Below are 20,364 nucleotides of genomic sequence, written 5' to 3'. Positions count from 1 at the left end.
TTATCATGATACTCGATATGATATTCCCGACAAGAAAACGATACTAACCTACTATATATCCCGATACTAAAAACCTTGATTCTCGCAACAAATCGGACTGATATATGCGCGCAGTTCTTGTTTTGACAACATGGGGAATGCGAAATAAGCTTATTGGTTTAGATATTCTATCATATACTCCTTCATATTGAATGGGGGTGTACTTCTAGGAGACGAGATGCGGTTGCACCAGCGTCATCGTGCACGCAAATGAGCATATGTGGGTTGTTGCAACTTACATCCAAAAGTGGGCGACGTGCACAAGAAATCCAGAAAAAATTGTTAGCAGGAAGACTGGACCGCGCCCGCAACAAGCGGCACGCAGGGCGGGACTACCGGCGACAGGTTTGTTCGTTGCGATCCGCCGCCGCTCGCAACAACATAGGAGAAATTCACGTAGCTACCGTGGCTATATATACTACCGAGCACCGCACTCGATCTCCCCCACCACCTCCTCCGCCACCGCCGCCACCACGCACTACTCATCCACCAAACCGATCTGTTCCGTCGTGCAGGATGAAGCTCCCATCGACGGCTTTCCTCGCCTTCGCCCTCCTGCTCCTCCTCAATCTCAATGGTTCGTGTGCCCTGCATGCACGCATACATTTGCATTTCCAGATCGCAGGCACCCAGCGCTTGTTTATGCATCGACTAATTACTGCTCTATTCTCGCATCTTGATTGATCGTGTGCAGTTTGTCGCGTGGAGTCGGCTCGGCCGCAGGGGCTCGGGACAGGGCACCACGCGCCAGGAGAGGGTCACCACCCGCCCGGAGAGGGGCATCACCACGACCACGACCACGACGGGGACGGTGGACACAAGGGCGGGCACAAGCATGACCATAAGCACCATCACCATGACGAGGAGTACGACGGGTACAGCTTCTACGTCTTCGGCGACTCCTTTGCCGACAACGGCAACCTGCCTAGTAAGAATGACCAATGGCCCGAGCTGACGCGCCAGTGGCATGAGCCCTACAGCGCCAACGGCCGCTTCTCCAACAACCAGATGGTTCAATCCGACTTCATCGGTGCGTGCCTGACCAATCTCATCTCTCTCGATCTACTGCCTCGTACAAACTCCTAATTTTTCTTTGATAGATCCATCTTATATTCTTTGTACTTGTTTGTTGCAGCCAACATGCTGGGGCAGTCTGAATCCCCTCCGGCGCACATGGTCACAAGCCACGTCGGCCAGACCGGCATGAACTTCGCCGCCGGTGGCGCTGGCGTTTTTAAGGTGCAACAAGGAGTGACAACCCTCGGCGAGCAGGTCCACGCCTTCCACAAGCTCGTCAAGGCTAAAAAGATCAAGAAAGAGCATCTCGAAGGCAACTCTGTCGCTCTCGTCGCCATCTCCGGCAACGACTACGCCCGCGTCGGTGTTAGAACCAGCGGCTTCTTTGATGTGAGTACTAGCATATACAGCAGCTAGTCCCACTGCATGAGACGGTTGATAAACAGTTTTTCTTTCAATCACGCGCGCGCACTTGCATCTTGCTAATTTTAATTCTTCATGTCTACATACAGATCACCGCCTTCGTAGACAAGGTCACTACGGAGATCCAGACGGTCGTTGCGCGGCTGCAGGAAATCGGTGTGGATAAAGTCATCGTCAACAACCTCTTCCCTGTCGGCTGCGCGCCATCGCAGACAAGACCGAACAACCACACCACTTGCGAGGAGCAGGGCAACCAAGGTGCCTCCCTCCACAACAAATACCTCGGCGACAAGCTGGCCGACAAGGAGGGCGTGCTCGTCCTCGACATCAGCGCCGCCTTCACTGAGATCATCGGGCACCATGGCGATGGCCGCGGTGAGCTGGCACACAAATTTGGGCACAAGCTGACGCCGTGTTGCGAGAGCGTGGACCCCAAGGGTTACTGCGGGCAGCGTGCATATGATGAGTACAACGAGATTTATAGTACATACAGCGTGTGCGACGAGCCCAACGGGTACTTCTTCTGGGACGACATGAACCCGACCCAGGCCGGGTGGGCTGCCGTCATGGGCCAGCTAGAGAGCCCCATCAAGGAGTTCCTAGATCTCGATTAGGTTAGATTCGAATAAGAGTTGCATCGTTTTTTATCCGTTAGATTAGTCTATCTTAGATTCGAAGAAGAGTTTGCATTGTTTTTCATCGTTTTGATTAGCCTAGGCTAGGCAGCTGCCATGTATGTGGTGGCAATACATCTTGTTAGGGTTTTGGAGTTCGAACATCTCGTTCGATCGATACTTGGTGATGAACTAATCGAAAGATCTTGTTATCATCGTCTAATTTTGTCTCTAAAGATTTTTTAGTTTTTATTCTGAACCAGATATCTTGCGATTTTGTCGTGCAATGAAGAACGAGTAACCACAAAACATGTGCAAGAAATTTACTTGGGCGGAAAGCACATAAATGGATGGCAAATTTGAATTTATCGGCGATACCAGATATCCAACTTGCGTCCTAGAAAAAGGCAATCTAAGCAAGAAGGTACAATCCACAAGTAACCATGAATCATCGTTCACACCATAAAATAGATTCCCTTTTTTTTCTTGAACGGCCATAAAACAGAATCCGGGCTCACATGCATTCGACAGCTGAACAAACTGTAATCTTAGTTTTAGGAGATTTTTGTCCCGCCCTTTACTCGACAACCACCTCTACCTTATTTTGGCGCAAAGTTTATTTTAGTAGTGCCCTTAACAGCCCCTTTTTTCACAGCTCATCGTATATAGTAGGACTTCAGGAGGGCCTCAGCGCGCAGCGACACGACGCCCATGCAGTTGCATTGGCTCTATGTCCGCAACTCCGCATCATCAGGGAATGAATAATTATGAATAAAATTTGCACGATTTGTACGGTACTGCATAGCTGCTGGAAGCAGTATGATGAAATGCCCAATAATTACAATTTATTGATAAGTACAATTCCTCGAGGTCTGGAAATTCTCAATTCAATAAGAAAACAAATCCAATACTGCAATGATATGGATTGCACCATATTTATGTCATTGTCCACATTGAATTGAAAGGCCAGCGGCCGATCTTTAGTTAGGGGGGGGGGGGTTGAAATTTTACAATAACTAGATGACACCCCGCGCGTTGCAGCGGAATTGATAACAAACACTTTACTCACAAAAAGAGTTAAAATAAACAAAAATGGGATCCATTTTTATTCATAGCCAATGATTCCCAATTCTGGGCAAAAGGGTATGATATTATGTTGAGTAAAGTAAGGACCTTATTTCTCATCAAGTATTGACAAAAGTTTACACGATAGGTAATACTATTCTTGTGTGGAGAAATGCTGGAGCACATCAAGAAGTTAAACAAATATATTTTTAGAGCTCAAATAATTCTTCGAAACTCATTTGACGGTTACAACTATATTGATGGTACAACAAAATTTGCATGCTACCATTTCCAATGATAAGGACCAAGTTAGTTATTTGGTTCCATTTCTAGCAGCCTAGCACCATGCGGAGTTTTTTTTTGGTTTGTAATGGTAGTTACAAATTGAGCCTAACACAAATTACCGGACTCTTATATACCAACGTACAATGCATGCAGAAGTTTCTAAGCCAGATGAACTCTGCAGACGTGTCCTCAGCTCGGCATATATACTGTCAATAGCAAAGTAGACCTGCATGAAGGCCACTGAAATTGTGTTTCCATCTTTCTCCTGAAATTCAGACTGAAGGCAAAATAAATATCTGGCAGACCAATCCTTAAAACTTACCTAGAAGTGAAAAGAGGGAAATACCGGCGAGAGGGGGCTCACCTGTGCGCAGTGAATTGGATGACCACTACATGCAGGCAGAGAGCCGAACAGCACACCAAATCAAGAAGAGTTCTACAGTTCAACCCATAAATCGTGGTGACAATACAGATGGGGCAGCACATAAAACCTGGGCCGAGAAGGCTTGACAGCGAAGCTCCAAACAGACAGAGTAGTCGATCTAGATAAATTTGAATGAATAAAATACTGTAATTCAGACATATAGATACGACGGCCCATCGGCTATGCTACGCCGTTAAAACCTGCAAAACAAAATATGGACACCAAATAAAACAGTTTTGCACAGAAAGGGAGAGAGAGAGAGAGAGTGAGAGAGAGAGAGAGGGGGGGGGGGGGGGGGGTGAAGCCGTGGACTGGTTTGGTAGTAGTCTGAATTTCACACCATTAACCGGCTTATATCAGATGTATCAAATACGGAGTAGGGGAAGCTGCATCTCGTCTCTGCTAACAGGGTTCGCATTAATGAGAAGCACGGTAGCTGATTGAGAAGGACGTGCAAGAAAGAGCCGGTCGCGGGGAGGTGGCGCGTGCTGCTGTGGCGAGATTAAGTGGGAGGTATCTAGAGAAAGGAGGAGGAAGAACCAAGGTGTGGCGACGGATGAATATATAGCAGAGAATACGGACAGTCCTCAATCAGTAGAAGCGTTGGGGACAGCGGCGCTCGGCAACCAAAACGCCCCGAACTGAACAGACCATTTTTTGGGTGTGATACATTAACTGATTTGGTTGCTGAAGAAATGAAGAGACATCGGTCGAGAAGAAAACCATTTACCACCGGAGCAGCAATTAAAAATGTGTTGTACGGTTAGTGTAGCTTTGCTATACAAAAGTTCACTTTGGTGATGACCAAAACACCAAATCGAGTAGTAATAATAATTGCATGGCTAATGTAGACCAGATGACGTGGCACTATGCTGAGGTGGATAGCTTGCATGTTAAGAGAAATAATCTTAGTGGGTTGCTCCTATTTAGTTATTATAGATGTTGTTGCTGGCTCAAGAAATGCATCTCATGATGTAAGAAGGGCCCCCGGCACTATCTCTTGCCGTAAGCTTGTTGGAGATTCATGCTAGCAACTTATGAAACGACCTTCACACCTCTAATCTTAAGTCCATTTGTATCTTGCAGAACACCTCCTAATTTTTCAGTTTTTTCATATCCTCATTTTAGAGTCATAACAGACAACATTTTTTCATATCCCGTAACTTTTCGAAGAACAATTCACAAATTTTTAAAATATCAACAAAACTAACTGAGAAAACAGCTATGAAACAATTAAGAAATACAAATTCTATACAAGTTTTTGACAAGAATCATACATAATTCATATACATATTCGAAGATTATTTAATATTCAAGATTGACAACAGATATATACAAGATATGTCGAATATTTCAACAATAACTATTTCAAGCAATATTTTCCAAATAGTAGTAAAAAATATTAATCGAATATTTGTTTCATTTTTAGAAGTTTCTTACAATTTCTCATATAAGACTTTTGACAGGATATTCAACAATATATTCATACAAGTTTTATACAGGGTTCTACTAAGAATTATACATAAATCATATAATTATTCCAAAGATTATCAAATCGTCCGTGTTTTATTCAAGGTTTCAGCAGATCCATAAAAGATAGCAGTTCATAACAAGATTATAGACATATCAAGCAAGATTTCACACGTGGAAGTTTATTAAATGATTTTCTCAGGGTTTCTTATCAAGATTATCAAAACGAGCTAGTTTCTTGTCAAGTTAATCAAAGAATCATATACTGCCATATTTTTTAATAGTACACCACAATATTGTTGTTTCATAGGAGATACATCAAGAATTTGTCATGTTTTATAATAGTGTCAGCACATATCAAGAACTGAAAGAACAAAACTAGATCTTGATAGATACCTGAAAGAGTTTAAGTAACATGAAAGAACCATGTCTGAAAAAACAAATTTTCAGAACTTGATCAAGAATCGAACATCCAATTCAAGAAGAAAGCAAAAAACGAAAGGAAAAAATACCAAGGAGGGCGGTGGAGCTCATATCTGAGACGGTGGAGCTCAGAATCATTGGCTACCAGCGGGGAACAGTTGTCGGAGGAAGGGGTGAGGCGCCTCACCTCCTGTTGTCCTGCTCAGATTCTACGCTCCTTCCTTCCGCCGGTCATCGTCAATGTAGAGGAGAAGAGCCACCCTCCCGACGTCATGCACATATGCTAGAGGAATACGGGTTGCGGTGCCTCGCCTCCCGCCGTTGGTCGTCGTCGACCGAGACACGAGTTGTAGAGGGTTCTTGATGGGCTAGCTCGAGAAGGTCTACAAGAGGGTGGTGGTGCTGGAGGGCGCAGTGCCCTAACCCGTGGCCTCCCTCGGTGCACCCCCTTGCCGCCCTTGACCTAGTTGATTATGGTTGAGGAGGGATGCATTTGAGGCGGCACTGGGGAGCAGAGTGTTGGCGGCGGGCTCGTGGAGTTTTGTAGGAGGCGGTGCTAGGGCTAGAGCAGAGCGGGGAGTGGGCGTGGGGAACAAAGAATTAGGGTTATATGGGTTCGGGGTCTGAGGTTATCCTCTCCTAGGCTAGATGGGGGTTGATTCTAAACTATGTCAGGGGGTTAAATGCAAATGTATCACAGTCTTTGACTTCGTGGACTTTGCAGGAATCTCCAACAAACATGTGACAGAGAGTACCTTACGACATGTGGAAAATCCGCACAATTGCCAGCTCCGAGATGGAGCAGGGTTGGGTATAGGGAACATCGAATAGTGGACATGCCCATGTCAACCGCATGGAACACGCCCATACAACACAGGAAAAAAACTACTAGAACACTCCAGATAACTCAACTCGTGTTATTCGAGCGCCACAACGAAATCTCATCACGGATGGCTTCAAAGACCTCCATATCGTTGTGTGCTATTTTATCGAATACCCTGGAGTTCCTCTCCTTCTAGACCTTCTAGTGGACCAGAATCACCACCGTATCGAAGTCGTGACGGTGGTTCTTTGACGCTCGTTTTCTGAATCGCAACTACCACTTTTCCGTGTTGGCAAAGGTTGTACTAGGGACAAGGAAGTATTCCGCTGCCCAGTCCCGGACATGGTGCCAAAATGCCATGGTGAAGGTGCAATGGAGGAAGACATGGGTGCATGTTTCCAGTGCTCTTAAGCAGAGGATGCAGGAGCCATTGTTAGGCCAACCTCTCCGCGTTATCCGTAGTCAAATGAAGTAATCCCTCCGTCCTGGACAGAGAATGGCCTAGCAATGGCTCCTGCCCAATCCCGGACATGGTTCCAAACCTCCGTGGTGAAGGTGCAATGGACGAAGAGATGGGTGCATGTTTCCGGCGCTCTTAGCCAAAGGAGCAGGAGCTATTGTTAGGCCAACCTCTCAACTCAAGGTTATCTGCAGTCAAAATACTCCCTTTGTCATTGTCCACATTGAAAAACTTTTGTATATAAATTAAGTACTCCTACCGTCCTAAACATAATGCCGAAGAATTACGTAAATTTAATGTATCTAGACATTAATTAGTATATAGATACATTAACTTTAGATAAATCTGCGACATCCTCTTTTCTGAACGGAGGGAGTAATACGTTGGATCCGTTAATTCTGGTTGAAAAGTTAACATTCATCTTAAACCGTAGAAATAGCAAAAACAGAAATTGGAAGTCAATAATATTTTACTAAAATTAATTAATCAACTGGAAATCTGGGTCTAGTGACTATTATATTAGTGTCACATACATGCATTACTTCATGTTATTGTGAACTAGCTGAATGTTCGTGCTTTGCTACAGCACAAAAATATATGAATATATTGGGCAATAAAGTAAAATTGTTTAATTCGAAGGATATTGTAGGATCGCGATTGGTTATAAAATAGTTAGCGAGAAATTGTACCCCTCTTCTACCTCGTCCCTTGCCTTCCCAAGTTACACACTCTACTCGGCCCTTTACCTTCTACCATCCGCTCCTCTCTTATAATTTCCCTACCCAACAAATCATTGCAAATCCATAATGAGTCAAAATTCTCCTCATCACAAGGGCTCACAAAGCTATCATGCTAGGCAAAGTAACAATATACACATATGATTGAAAATAAGAGATAATACACATCATGCAACTTTAAAAATAAGAAAACATACAAAAAAAAATGTAACATTGTTCATGTTGACTGAGGGTCGATTAATTGTAGGCTATTACAAATATGTTCATATGTATCTATAGTAGTCTGAGTTCAGCTTGTTCTTGCCGACTGTGCACGAAATGAGGAAAGGTCACATTCCTTTTCTTTTTATCTTACCAGTTAAATTTATATAACCATGCAGTTTAGTTATGAACTTGTTTGGCACCGGGACACAATTTGTTAGGCTGGCTTGGCTCAGAACTTCAGTTTGTTACTCAGTGTGTATGTGTGTGTGTATTATTCCATGATCTTAGGTCTTAGGTGTATATGCTCATGCTGCTTGAAAAAACATTTAAAAGTATTTTAATAATGGAGATAAAATTTTGCGCATGCATGCCATATTTTAGATGTGCACGCCAATTTTCATGGAAACCCTACATGTTTTATGTCCTGAGTAAAAAACATAAAGAAATTTCTTAATAAGAGATATTTGTTAGCACCGAATTTTATCTATTTTAGACACGACACAAATTGTCGTGGTTTTGACCACGGCAGATGCTACGGGGTAGCACATGAGAGGTATGGAGCAAGGCGGCGTTGGAGATTCCGGGAACGAGATTGGCACACGATGTACCCAGGTTCACGTCCCCTCGGTGGAGGATCGCTACGTCCTGCTATAAATCACTATGATCATACTGTCGCCAGCGTTAGGCGACTTGCTTGGTGGTAGCCGCCGGAGGCGGAGGGGGAGATTGTATCTAAGGAGAGATTACATGTATGATGAGATGCCCCTGGTGGCTTTATATAGGCAGCCATCGAGGGTTTACAGGTATTAGGCCGCTTGGGCCGCTACGCTTCCTTCATGGGCCTGCATGGTCCAGTCGCTCTTGGCTTCAATCGCTCTTGGCTTCAGTCGCTAGGGCGCATGGCCCAGTCGCCCGCCGACTGGAGCTGTCCTGGGCTCTCTTCATCTGGCGAGTGAGCTGGGTGATGGGCCCCCTAGGGCGTATCCCATCAGTAGTCCCCGAGCTCGTCGTGGATTCGGCGCGGGCTTGAGGCAGGGCGCGGAGAGGCTTGGCGATGGGTCGAGGTGAATCGACGACGGGCTCCTGAAACAGAGGAAACAATCGTGAAACATGAGGCGGTCGAAACGAGCCAGTCGGCGTGAACCAGTCGACGTGAACCAGTCGGCGAGAGCCAGTCGGTGTCAGAGCCAGTCGGCGTGGGCTAGTTGGCGAGGGCCAGTCGGTGAGGGCCAGTCGGCGACAGCCGGTTGGCGGGTGGCGCTATGGGAAGCGTGCCGAGTCCCCGAGCGGGCGAGTGGCGAGGTCAGGCGACCGGCGAGTGGCGCTGGCGGGAGAGTGCGCGACGGCGGATCCGCACTGGTGAGTCCATGCCGGGCAAGTCGCCGAACTTGTGGTGAGTCGGCGCCGGGCGGAGTTGTTGGAGAACGTGGTGCTGCGGTAGTCTGATTCAACAAGCCGGCTGATGTTGGTCGACATGACACAATCGTAGGTCCGTGTTGCCTTGCGGGTGTATGCGTCCGTGCTGTGTGGTGAAGCCGGCAAAACAGCCAGTCCCATGATGAATTCGTTCTTCATCGACTCCATTGTTCCGAACAGAGGACATGCAAAACAGACAAACATACATGTATTGTGTAGAATCAAATCCGAGTAAAATTAACAATGAAGGAGCTATTAACAGGAGATAGAACGAGATGGATTGAAGTATAGGGAAAACCAATCTGACATCTCCATCATCTCATCTGTGTTGCTCCGCTTGGGCTTGTGGCCTCGATCTGTCTGGCCTTAATGCCACAAGTAGCGGGTTTCCTCATACGCAGTTATATCAAGAAATTAGCATGATGGCAAATCAAATACGTTAGGAGTCTTACTCATGCGATTCTATGTCAGGATCAATGATCAATTTGGCACTGAATTAAATAATGAATAGAGCATGTTACCGATCGGTGTGTTGTTTCCGCGGCCGCGTATAGCGCTAGACGGCTAGAGCATGCGATGATGTAGCATCGAGTCTCACGAGGCCGAGTACCGCTGCCTGGTTTATCACCCAGATTGGATTATCCAGGTATGTGGCCTGCCTGGGCGGGGGCAGCGACGAGGCCGCCGCTGTTGTTGTTTGATCATGAAGAATAGATCCTCCGAGATGTCGCCCGGCTGGAGGTGCGCTCAGCGTATCCAGTAGGTGTAGTCCCCGAGGCTCAAGTCAGCTTCATCGAAGTTGGCTTGAATCTCTATTTTCTTGACATCTCGGCGAATCACCCGAGCGAAGCGAGCCGCGAGTGTGGAGATTGGCGAGCCGCGGAGAACAATGACCGGTGAGTCCCCGAGCATGGCGAATGGCGGGCCGCGGAGGCTGGCGACTGGCGAGTCCCCGAGCGTGGCGAGGACGAATCCCGGAGACCGGCGTGTGGCGAGCCGCGGAGGCTGGCGACAGGCGAGTCCCCAAGCGTAGCGAGGACGAATCCCGGAGACCGGCGTCCGGCCAGTCCCCGAGCGTGGCGAAGGTGCAGGCGATGCTGATGGCAAAGATGGCGAGTAGGTCGCTGTGGCGACTAAGTAATTTTATGCATGTCGCTGTGTTTCCCAGTCGCTTAGGCGATCCCGATGAAGGCTACCGCTTGACTGTTTTCCTTGCCGAGCCGGGCGTCCCCGGTCGTAGTACGTAGTCATATAGCGCGAGTAGCAGCCTCATGGGTGGTGTTTATTTGACGCTGTATTTTATAGCGTGCCTCTCGTCGTGGCCCGTGGGGCCAGTCGCGTGGCGACTCCAAAGGGGTTCTTGATTTGGCGTGTTTTCCTTGGCGAGCCGCGGGTCCGTTTTGCGGGGTCCCTGGTCGAAGTACTTAGCCGTTCAAGTCACCTGCCTAAGGTAGAGGAGGGCGATTTGTTTGCCTGATGATTGCGGAGGCGAGTCGCATCTCGTGGCCCGGGAGGCCAGTCGCTTAGCGACCCCAAGGAGGGCTCCGTACTCAGCGTTTTTCCTGGACGCGTTGGGCCGCTGCGGCGACCTCGCTAGCGCAGTACTTAGCTTTTCAGGTCGCTCTGTTCAAGGTAGAGAGGGACATGGGTGCCCGGAGGCAGAGCCGAGCCGGTCATCTTGGCCCGTAAGGCCAGTCGAGCGTGCGACTCCAATGGAGGTCCTTCCCCTGGCGTCGCAGTGGTCGAGCCAGAACTCGCACTACTTAGCCAGTTCGGGCTTCTCTGCCAAAGGTTGATGACGGCAATTGAAATTTCATCCCGAAGGAAGAGGACACCCAGTGGTGAGGTGCGCGGCATGGCGCAGAGCTCTCTTTGGCGACTCGGAGTTGGCGAAGTCGACGCGGCGGACATGGTCTACGTGGCGGACTGGGGCGCGCCGTGGCGCAGTGGACGTAGCGGACACGGGGTCGACGCTGTGGAAGGGGTCGCACGGGGCGAAGTTGGCGCGGCGGAGTCATGCTCAACGCGGCGGACTGAGGCGCGCTGTGGCGCAATAGACGCAGCGGACACGGGGTCGACACGGCGGACGGAGTCGCGCGGCGTTTAGCCGGTGGCATGGCGAACGGCGTCGACGCGGTGGACAAGGTCGACACGGCGGACTGAGTCGCCTTGTGGCGGGTGGCGAGCCGCTGTCCGTAGCGCGCCGAGTCCCCGAGCGTGGCGGGTGGCGTGGTCGGGCGACTGGCGCTGTCTGAAGCGTGCCGAGTCCCCGATCGTGGCGAATGGCGAGGTCGGGCGACCGGCGAGGAGCGCTGTCTGTAGCGCGTCGAGTCCCCGAGCGTGGCGAGTGGCGAGCTCGGGCGACCGGCGAGTGGCGCTGTCTGGAGCGCGCCAAGTCCCCGAGCGTAGTGGATGGCGAGATCGAGCGACTGGCGCTGTCCGTAGCGCGCCGAGTCCCCGAGCGTGGAGGGTGGCGAGATCGGGCGACTGGCGCTGTCTGTAGCGCGCCGAGTCCCCGAGCGTGGAGGGTGGCGAGGTCGGGCGACTGGCGCTGTCTGTAGCGCGCCGAGTCCCCGAGTATAGCCAGTCTGCGCTGGGCGAATCGGCGATAGGCCAACCGACAGCGGGCGAAGTGCCCGAGTATGGCGGGTATATGAAATTGCCAGTCTCCAGAGCGCCAACCATCGTATACGTCCGGGTTGTTTGTGCATGCATTCACAGTAAATAAAGATACCATTAGTAGATAAATAGTCCAAACAAATTTGAGTGGAGAGAAATTGTTGGAGAGCATTGGATGATGAAAGAGCAGCTGGTCGGGTCAAACCAAGCCGTTTGGGACAACGTAAGGTCCCTGGCGGCGACGTTGCCGCGGCTTATCTCCATAGCTTAATTCTCCGACGGTTTATGTTCATTAAAACAAGCCAAGTAAATAGTTAGATCGGTGTGGGTAAATGCTAGATATTTTTATAACTGATTCAAACAGGCATTGCCAAGCGTTTAGCGATTAATCTAGCTGCTGTGCTGGTTGCATATGTTAGCAGTCCCAATCTACTAGACATATATGTATACGAATTAAAGCGTACAGGAGGGATGTTACCAATTTGATGCGCTTCAGCTTTTATAGAGATCACGAATAAAATATACCAAGCAGCTTTCTCCCGTCTCCGGCGCGGCCGTACCGATGGAGCGTCCGGCCTAGCGAGCTGACGGAGTCGCCACCGTACCGATGGATCAACTCGTTGAGTGGAGCATACACATTGAAAACAGTCAATGAATTAGATCTAATCTAGGTGTAATAAAATAATCAACTGACTATGTGAACAAGGAGAGAGATGATCAGATGGATATAAATCGTGCATGTTTGCTCTGCAGGGAACAAGTTCATGCAGAGGCACGGAACCAGTAACCTTTTCTCCTCACAACGCGAAGTCTTGCGTGCAGGTCGAACGGACTCGCCGCCGTGCTATGAACTGCACATGAAGGCCGTACGTCCGCGGCGACTGTAGCGACGGGCGGCTGCACTGCTAGATTAGATCTAATAACATGAACGATAAATTCCATACCGCTGCGCGTGAGGTTGAATTGGATGATTCGACCACATGAGATCGATATGCTTGTTGATGACGAGGGATCCCGCCCGGATCACCACTCCAAGCGCCGCATGCCCCACGGTGGGCGCCACTGTCGTGGTTTTGACCACGGCAGATGCTACGGGGTAGCACATGAGAGGTATGGAGCAAGGCGGCATTGGAGATTCCGGGAACGAGATTGGCACACGATGTACCCAGGTTCACGTCCCCTCGGTGGAGGATCGCTACGTCCTGCTATAAATCACTATGATCATACTGTCGCCAGCGTTAGGCGACTTGCTTGGTGGTAGCCGCCGGAGGCGGAGGGGGAGATTGTATCTAAGGAGAGATTACATGTATGATGAGATGCCCCTGGTGGCTTTATATAGGCAGCCATCTAGGGTTTACAGGTATTAGGCCGCTTGGGCCGCTACGCTTCCTTCATGGGCCTGCATGGTCCAGTCGCTCTTGGCTTCAATCGCTCTTGGCTTCAGTCGCTAGGGCGCATGGCCCAGTCGCCCGCCGACTGGAGCTGTCCCGGGCTCTCTTCATCTGGCGAGTGAGCTGGGTGATGGGCCCCCTAGAGCGTATCCCCATCACAAATAGTATCGATTTTTTGTGAAATGACTTTGCAAGCACATAGAACGTTGAGATTATTGTGCAATATTTTTTTATCAGAACTTTTTGATATTGCAAAACCCATTTAAAACTTATTTTACAAAAACAGGAGTATCTACTCCCAGGTGCAAAAACGTCTTGTCGGTTCAAGATATCTTATTACATTTTTTTGAAGAGGGTGATACAAATTTGCAACCACCAAGCCTGTGTATCAACAGTCTAGTATCAAAGTAAAAGCTTTAACATTTTATTTTCCTCACATTCAATTTTGTTATACTACCTCCATCATAAAGGTTAAGGCCTATATTTTTTCAGAAAGTTAAACGAAGTAAAGTTTAATCAAACTTTTAGAAGAATTTATGAACAAATATGATATTTTGTAGATACCATATGAAATACATTTCATTATCTATCTAATGATATTGATTTTATACTTTTCATGTTAATGATTTTTTATAAAAACTTAGTCAAACTTAACATAATTTGACTTTCTGAAGAAAAAAAAAAGGCCTTAAGACTTGGATGGAGGTAGTATTGCATACACAAGTAGTAACTCAATCGAGTACATCAGACAAAGTACCTCCGCAGGCAGGTGTGGTAGTCCTACCATAATTCAGGTTTAAATAAGCAGTAACATGCATGTAGGGAATAGTGAGAGTAATTGATTTGTCATCATATAAGAAGCCGATCTTCGAGCAATGCCTTCGCCTAGGGGAATTAATACTTAACGCCTCGATAACCCTCTTAGAGCATCTCTACCGGTGACCCTCAAATAATAGCCGGCAACACACATGCTGGCTACATAGCCGGCCACCGATGCTGGCTATTTTTTTTGGATTTCCCACACCGGTTGTGCCCCAAATCAACTCCCAAGAGAAAAAAAAAATGAGTGTGATGGGTGTGCTAGGCCATGAGAGAGAATGGAAATCCGACGTGGAGTTGTTGTGCCAGTCGTGTCGGCGCCCCCGATAGCCTACCTTCCCATAGGGTTCCTTTGGGGGTCCGCTATTTTGTTGGGCTCGGGATGACGTGGATTTTTATTGGGAGCACCGAAGCAGTTTTTCTCTCTAAAATCCCCAAATCGTTGCTGGCTACGATTTAGAGCTCACCGGTGGATATGCTCTTATATTGGTTTTAGCATACATAAATAGGTGGGGTGTTAAAAGTGTTGCTTTTTGTGATTCTAAGGAAATTATACAATACTTATTTCCTTGTAATCCTTATGCACAAATTATTTGGTGCATGATATTCTTCAGTTATAATATATAATATACTGCAACCAGCTAATATTACTAATATGTTTGGTAATTGTTTAAATGGGTTAGAGAAGAATGACAAAGCTAGGATATACACTGGTGTTTCCGTTTTTTGTTGGTCCATTTGAACATCCAGGAATGACATTACTCTTAACAAACACAACGGTACTAATTTTTTACAGGTTATTCGACGAACTCCTCATTTGATTCAAACTTGGGCCTACCTTCTCCTGGTGGATCAGTAGAACCTGTGATTGCAACCGGCTGTTGGCGGTTACTCATGACTTTTATTTTTAGGCTACTGGATGGTGGCATATTAGTAGACTTCAAAATGGATAGCTTCGCATTACTTTTCATTTTTTGTTGGTTGATACATGTTTCAACCTTATTTGATCATTGATATAAAACTTTGAATTCCTGAAATAAAATGAAAATGTCGTGTGAATCTATTGATGCATATGATCTCGCCATTTCGAAAGAAAAAAAAAGATATGATCCGATTATTTTCTATGTTAAACACAGTATTAGCATGCATCTTCTTTTGCGTTGGAAGTTCTATCATGCATCAGATGCGCTCTTCATCCAATTGTATGAAATAGAAGTTGTATGACTACACTGACAATATGTAGCTATAAGAGTTGTCCCGCTAGTATAAATTCAAAGGGATTCTCCATATTCAATCCATATGTTGGTCACATCGACATTGATTATTAAAAAGTAAGATAGCACGCATGATTATTTCCACCTTATTCAATATAGTCAATAGTGTATGAGATATTGGAGTATACCAAAACAGAAGGTTTTGGTTTCCGGTTGGATATACATGGGAGTCGTATGGTGCAGCAATAGCACTGCCTATGCATGCAGGCAGGGCGGGCCGTTGCGATTGAGGAGGAGCAGGAGGAGGAATCCGAGGAAAACGATTGTTGCGGTGACCTTCATCATGATCGGTGAGAGAGACATTCGCGTAGTGCGTGAATGAATAGCATAATCTATGAATGTATAGTTGAGGTACGTGCCTGGTACTGCTACATACACACGCGATGCGAACAACCGGCGGTTTGTCTCGCCGGCCATCCCCGCCCTCCCTCACGGTGGTTGCCGCCTGTACCGATCGAGCGCGAGAGGCGGCGTTCCGCGTGGGACTGTGCGATTCGGAAGCTTCCGTCGGACAAGTCGCATAAGTTAGTTGCATGGAGGATTTTTGTACTCATCGTTCACTGTTGCACCCAACAGACAAGGCAGAGAGTGAACGATGCCAGCCGGTTCGAGGGATCCCATGTCAGGCCTTCCATGTGGAATATGCGTCAGGTTTCCAGTGGTATGAACTTTGTTTCCTGCGTAATTCGTCGGTTCGATCCAGCAGAAAAGGTGATTCCATGAGAACTGGGTGGAGATTGATTCGCTCTAGAAAAAAAATTCATGTCCAACACACCACTGTATTTTGTTTGTAACACATTACTACTCTCTCCGTTCAAAAAAATAGTGTTTTAATTTTTTTGATACAGATGTATCTATAAGAAAAATGCATGTAGATACATTTGTATCTAGATAAAAGAGACTTTTTTTTAACGGAGATCGCATGTTTCAACGGCTAGGTTTCACGGCATTGACACTCACCAACAGTTACTTGACCTCACCACCATGCACGGTTTACTTCACAAGTTTCGGGTACCATCTTGAGAACTTCATTATACTCCGATTTTGCCACAGTGTTTCTTGCTCCATTAGAGGAAGATATTCACAACCTAGCTAGCATTCTCAATACACTTGGATAAGTCACCGGTCTTTGCACTAACCTTTAACACAGCTCTGTAATTTATGTTAGTTCTGCCACGTCAACTTAGATAACATCTTTGAAGTTCTTCTGGTGGCGTGGGTATCCTTTCCGATCAAATACCTTGGGCTGCTAGTCTCGATTTGACTACTTTGAAGAGTACATTTTCAGCACCTTGATGATAAAATGGCGGGAAAATTTCCACTTGGAATGGAAAATTTATAAGCACGGCCGGCTGCACCGCCCTAGTCAAATTTGTTCTCTTTTTGCAAGGGATTTACCGCTTAACCCCTCTCAATATCCTCCCAAATGTCACATATAAGATGAAAAATATTGAGAGAGATTTCCTTTGGTCGGTTACCGACAAGGTCACGGGAGGGAAATGCAAAGTAATTGAATTGGGAAACATTATGTCGTCCCATGTCCCTTGGGGGCCTTGTGTTCTAAACATTGAGAAAAAATGTCGGGCCCTTAGGTTGAGATGGTTGTGGTTTGAATGGAAGGACCGCGGTTTTTTTTTTGGATTGGTATGGGTACCCTTGCTTGGAGGGAAATGCAAATTAATTGAATTGGGAAACATTATGTCGTCCCATGTCCCTTGGGGGCCTTGTGTTCTAAACATTGAGAAAAAATGTCGGGCCCTAAGGTTGAGATGGTTGTGGTTTGAATGGAAGGACCGCGGTTTTTTTTTGGATTGGTATGGGTCACCCTTGCTTGGAGGTGGACGTGGACCTTTTCTACGCCACAACCACAATCACAACTGAAATGAGGAAAAGGACGTCTTTTTGGAATGCCCTTGGCTAAATGGGTCCAGGCCTAAATAGGGGTGGACACAAAGCTCAAAACTCGAGGCTCGGCTCGGGCTCGACAAGGCCTGGCTCGGGCTCGACTCGGCTCGAAGGTTGGGCAAGCCAAGCCTAAACCTTCCGGACAAGGCTTGAGGCTCGACAAGCCTGCTCGATAAGGCTCGCAAGCCGGCTCGAAGGCTCGATGTAACTAAAGAAATAGTCATAAGCTTTGCTAAAACTGTACCATCTCACAGTTATAAACAACAATTACATAGGTATAAGCTTATGATTTAGGCTGCCTAAAGACATCACCCCGCTAATCCATGTGTTGTAAAAAGGGAAAACGGTGTGTCAACAAGTCCTTGCAAGAGAATGGGTGGATCTCGAAGATCATCTTATCTTGTGGGCTTCTCCTTTGCTCGCATATGGAGCAATTCGTCAACCTTTGGATCCAACTCAAAGCCATGCGCCTTGATGATGACATATATAGAGGATGATATCATTTGGAAACTGTCTCCGGGCGGAGAGTACTTGGTGGCCTCGGCTTATAAGGCTCGATTTTTAGGGGCTATCTCCACCGACATGAAGAAAGTGGTTTGAAAATTTGGGCGCCCCCGGTGACAAGGTATTAACTTATCAATGCCTACAAGTTGTAGACTAGGGTTTTCGTGGAAGTAGAGGGCAAGTAGATCTCGAGGGTTTCAGCCGGAAAAGTACTCGACTGCTAAAAAACTAGGATTGTGTTGTCAATAAGATGGATCCCCTCTTTCTCCCTCGACTCCCCCTTATATAGGAGGTGGAGCCGAGGGTTTCATGATGTACAAGTTACAAACAACGAGAGACTCTTCGAGTTCGTCCCATATTGGTTACAAATCTTTATTCCTAATACAACTCTATCTTTCCATATCGACACTCAATTGGGCTTCCGGGTTTCATATTCTTCGAGTCATGGGCCTTCAGTAAACCCCGGGTACCTTCTTCGGCAGAACCATTGGGGATGCCTATGTCAGTAGCCCCCGAGATTTTGCTTGAATCGAAGAATCGAGTAAAATCTCCATCATTACAATTAACACATGATTTCTTCGAGTCACTAAATAATTTTCATAAAATAATCATATATTGTACAGGGATAATGGTAGATGTGGCTGGTTCATCTGACGGATCAGGTACCAGTTAACTGCTCTCGTGGCAATCCCGCAAAAACCTACTTCAAGGTAAAGTCCCCGGACTTGACCTCTGTATATACTGGCGTAATTCGACATGTGCCGCTTAACACTACTAGGGAAAGGCCCATTGCCGGCGCACCTAAAACCCCCATTGCCGGCGCACCACGAGCCCGCCGGTGCGAACGCGCCGGTGATAAACGGACACTGCCGGCGCACCAGATAGTGCGCCGGCGATATATCAGCTACTGCCGGCGCACCACCCTGCTTCGCCGGCAAAGATCTATTCCACCGGCGCACTATCAGGTGCGCCGGCAGTAGTGCTTCCAGCACTGGCGCATGCTACGTGCGCCGGCAATGTTTCATTTAGGTGCGCCGGCAATTAATTCGAAAATTATTTTTTCCACTTTTTTCCAGCATATTACAATACAATTTTGACAGCAGTATATATTTACAACGCAGTTCATATTTATACAGTATTACATGCAATATGAGAAGCACATAGAGAGCCAAGTTTCATTTCGGTATCAGTACACAAATACGCAAGTCTCGTTTCGGAATGTGTTGATTCATACAACACATGTGCATATGCAACACCGAACGGCGAAGTTTCACAAAGTTAGAAGTCTTGGTACATAGTCGTCACAAGTATCGTCATACACCTCACAATGTAGGTCCTAACCTAAACTAGAATCACATAGAACATGACCAACATGGTCATGACCATCATCCACGAAGGCCATGGTCTTCATCCGGTTCCTCCTCATGTCCCTCATCTCTCCCGCTAGATAACGGGCGTATCTTCCTTCCGCCTCCACCCTAGTGGGGTATCCCTTGTAGCTGTTGCCGCTGAAACGGTGCACCTGTCTCCGACAGTCCTCCCAGTCGTCGTAGACTCCAGGAACCCTCCCATTGTACAAGACATATTTCGTCGGCATATCCATTCACAAGACAAGTAAAACGTTAGTACCAATGCAATGAACAAGTGCCAACTCAACTAAGAGACAAGTAGTATGAACTAAATAGCATGTGCCTCATACTTTGTTGGTGAAATAAATAATAACATACAGGGATGGGGTCGGTGAGGCTAGGTAGGATGCACAATAGATTGATATTTGTGGCCTTCACACCAAGCCTCACTGGCCCCACCCGGAGTGTACAAGTGACCCAACATTTTAATCATCGGCCAATGCAATTAAGAAGTGCGAACTCAAATAGAAGACAAGTAGTACGAATTAAAAAGCGTGCCTCATACTTTGTCGGTCGAAACAAATATTAACATCCAGGGATGGAGTCAGTGAGGCTAGGTAGGATGCACAATAGATTGATACTTGTGGCCGTCGCACCAAGGCTCACTGGCTCCACCCCCGAGTGTACGATTGACCGAACATTCTAATCATCGGCGAACTCCAAATACGAGGCAAGTAGTGGTCGAGTAAATGCAAATAATTATTAAGCTATGTACGCCATAATCTTGAAATATATAGCAAAGTAAATGAAACTACAGACACATGTTCACATGCACATTCATACAACTAAATAAAAGCAACTAGTCGATTCTATGGGAATATATAACAATTATTACAGTACGGAAGTTCAAGGACATATCGTTCAAGCTTTAGCAAGTGTTCCCGTCGTAGGATCAGGTTGTACGCCTAGGGGGGAATGGACGGCAGCCCTCAAGCGAGTTGAACGGCCTCTCATCACGCGACATCTCCAAGCGGAGGTCTATCTCGTCATTAGGTGGTAGACCATAGCCGTAGAAGAACTCGCCAGACCTATTGTTGACATCC

At 47.0% G+C, this 20,364-nt stretch overlaps 1 protein-coding gene across 1 annotated transcript; it reads left to right on the top strand.

Annotated features, from left to right (window-relative positions):
* The first annotated feature begins 555 nt into the window (after positions 1-555).
* On the top strand, positions 556-2,316 carry LOC127346753 (GDSL esterase/lipase At3g09930-like). Its single transcript, XM_051373022.2, has 4 exons — positions 556-616; positions 734-1,069; positions 1,175-1,446; positions 1,569-2,316. Exons 1-4 carry the CDS (start codon positions 556-558, stop codon positions 2,091-2,093), a joined length of 1,194 nt encoding a protein of 397 aa, XP_051228982.1. The 3' UTR covers positions 2,094-2,316.
* Positions 2,317-20,364: the final 18,048 nt, after the last annotated feature.

The sequence above is a fragment of the Lolium perenne genome, chromosome 4 (genome assembly GCF_019359855.2).
Source record: "Lolium perenne isolate Kyuss_39 chromosome 4, Kyuss_2.0, whole genome shotgun sequence".
Classification (NCBI taxonomy): Eukaryota; Viridiplantae; Streptophyta; class Magnoliopsida; order Poales; family Poaceae; genus Lolium; species Lolium perenne.
This window is presented reverse-complemented; position numbering and strand designations above follow the sequence as displayed.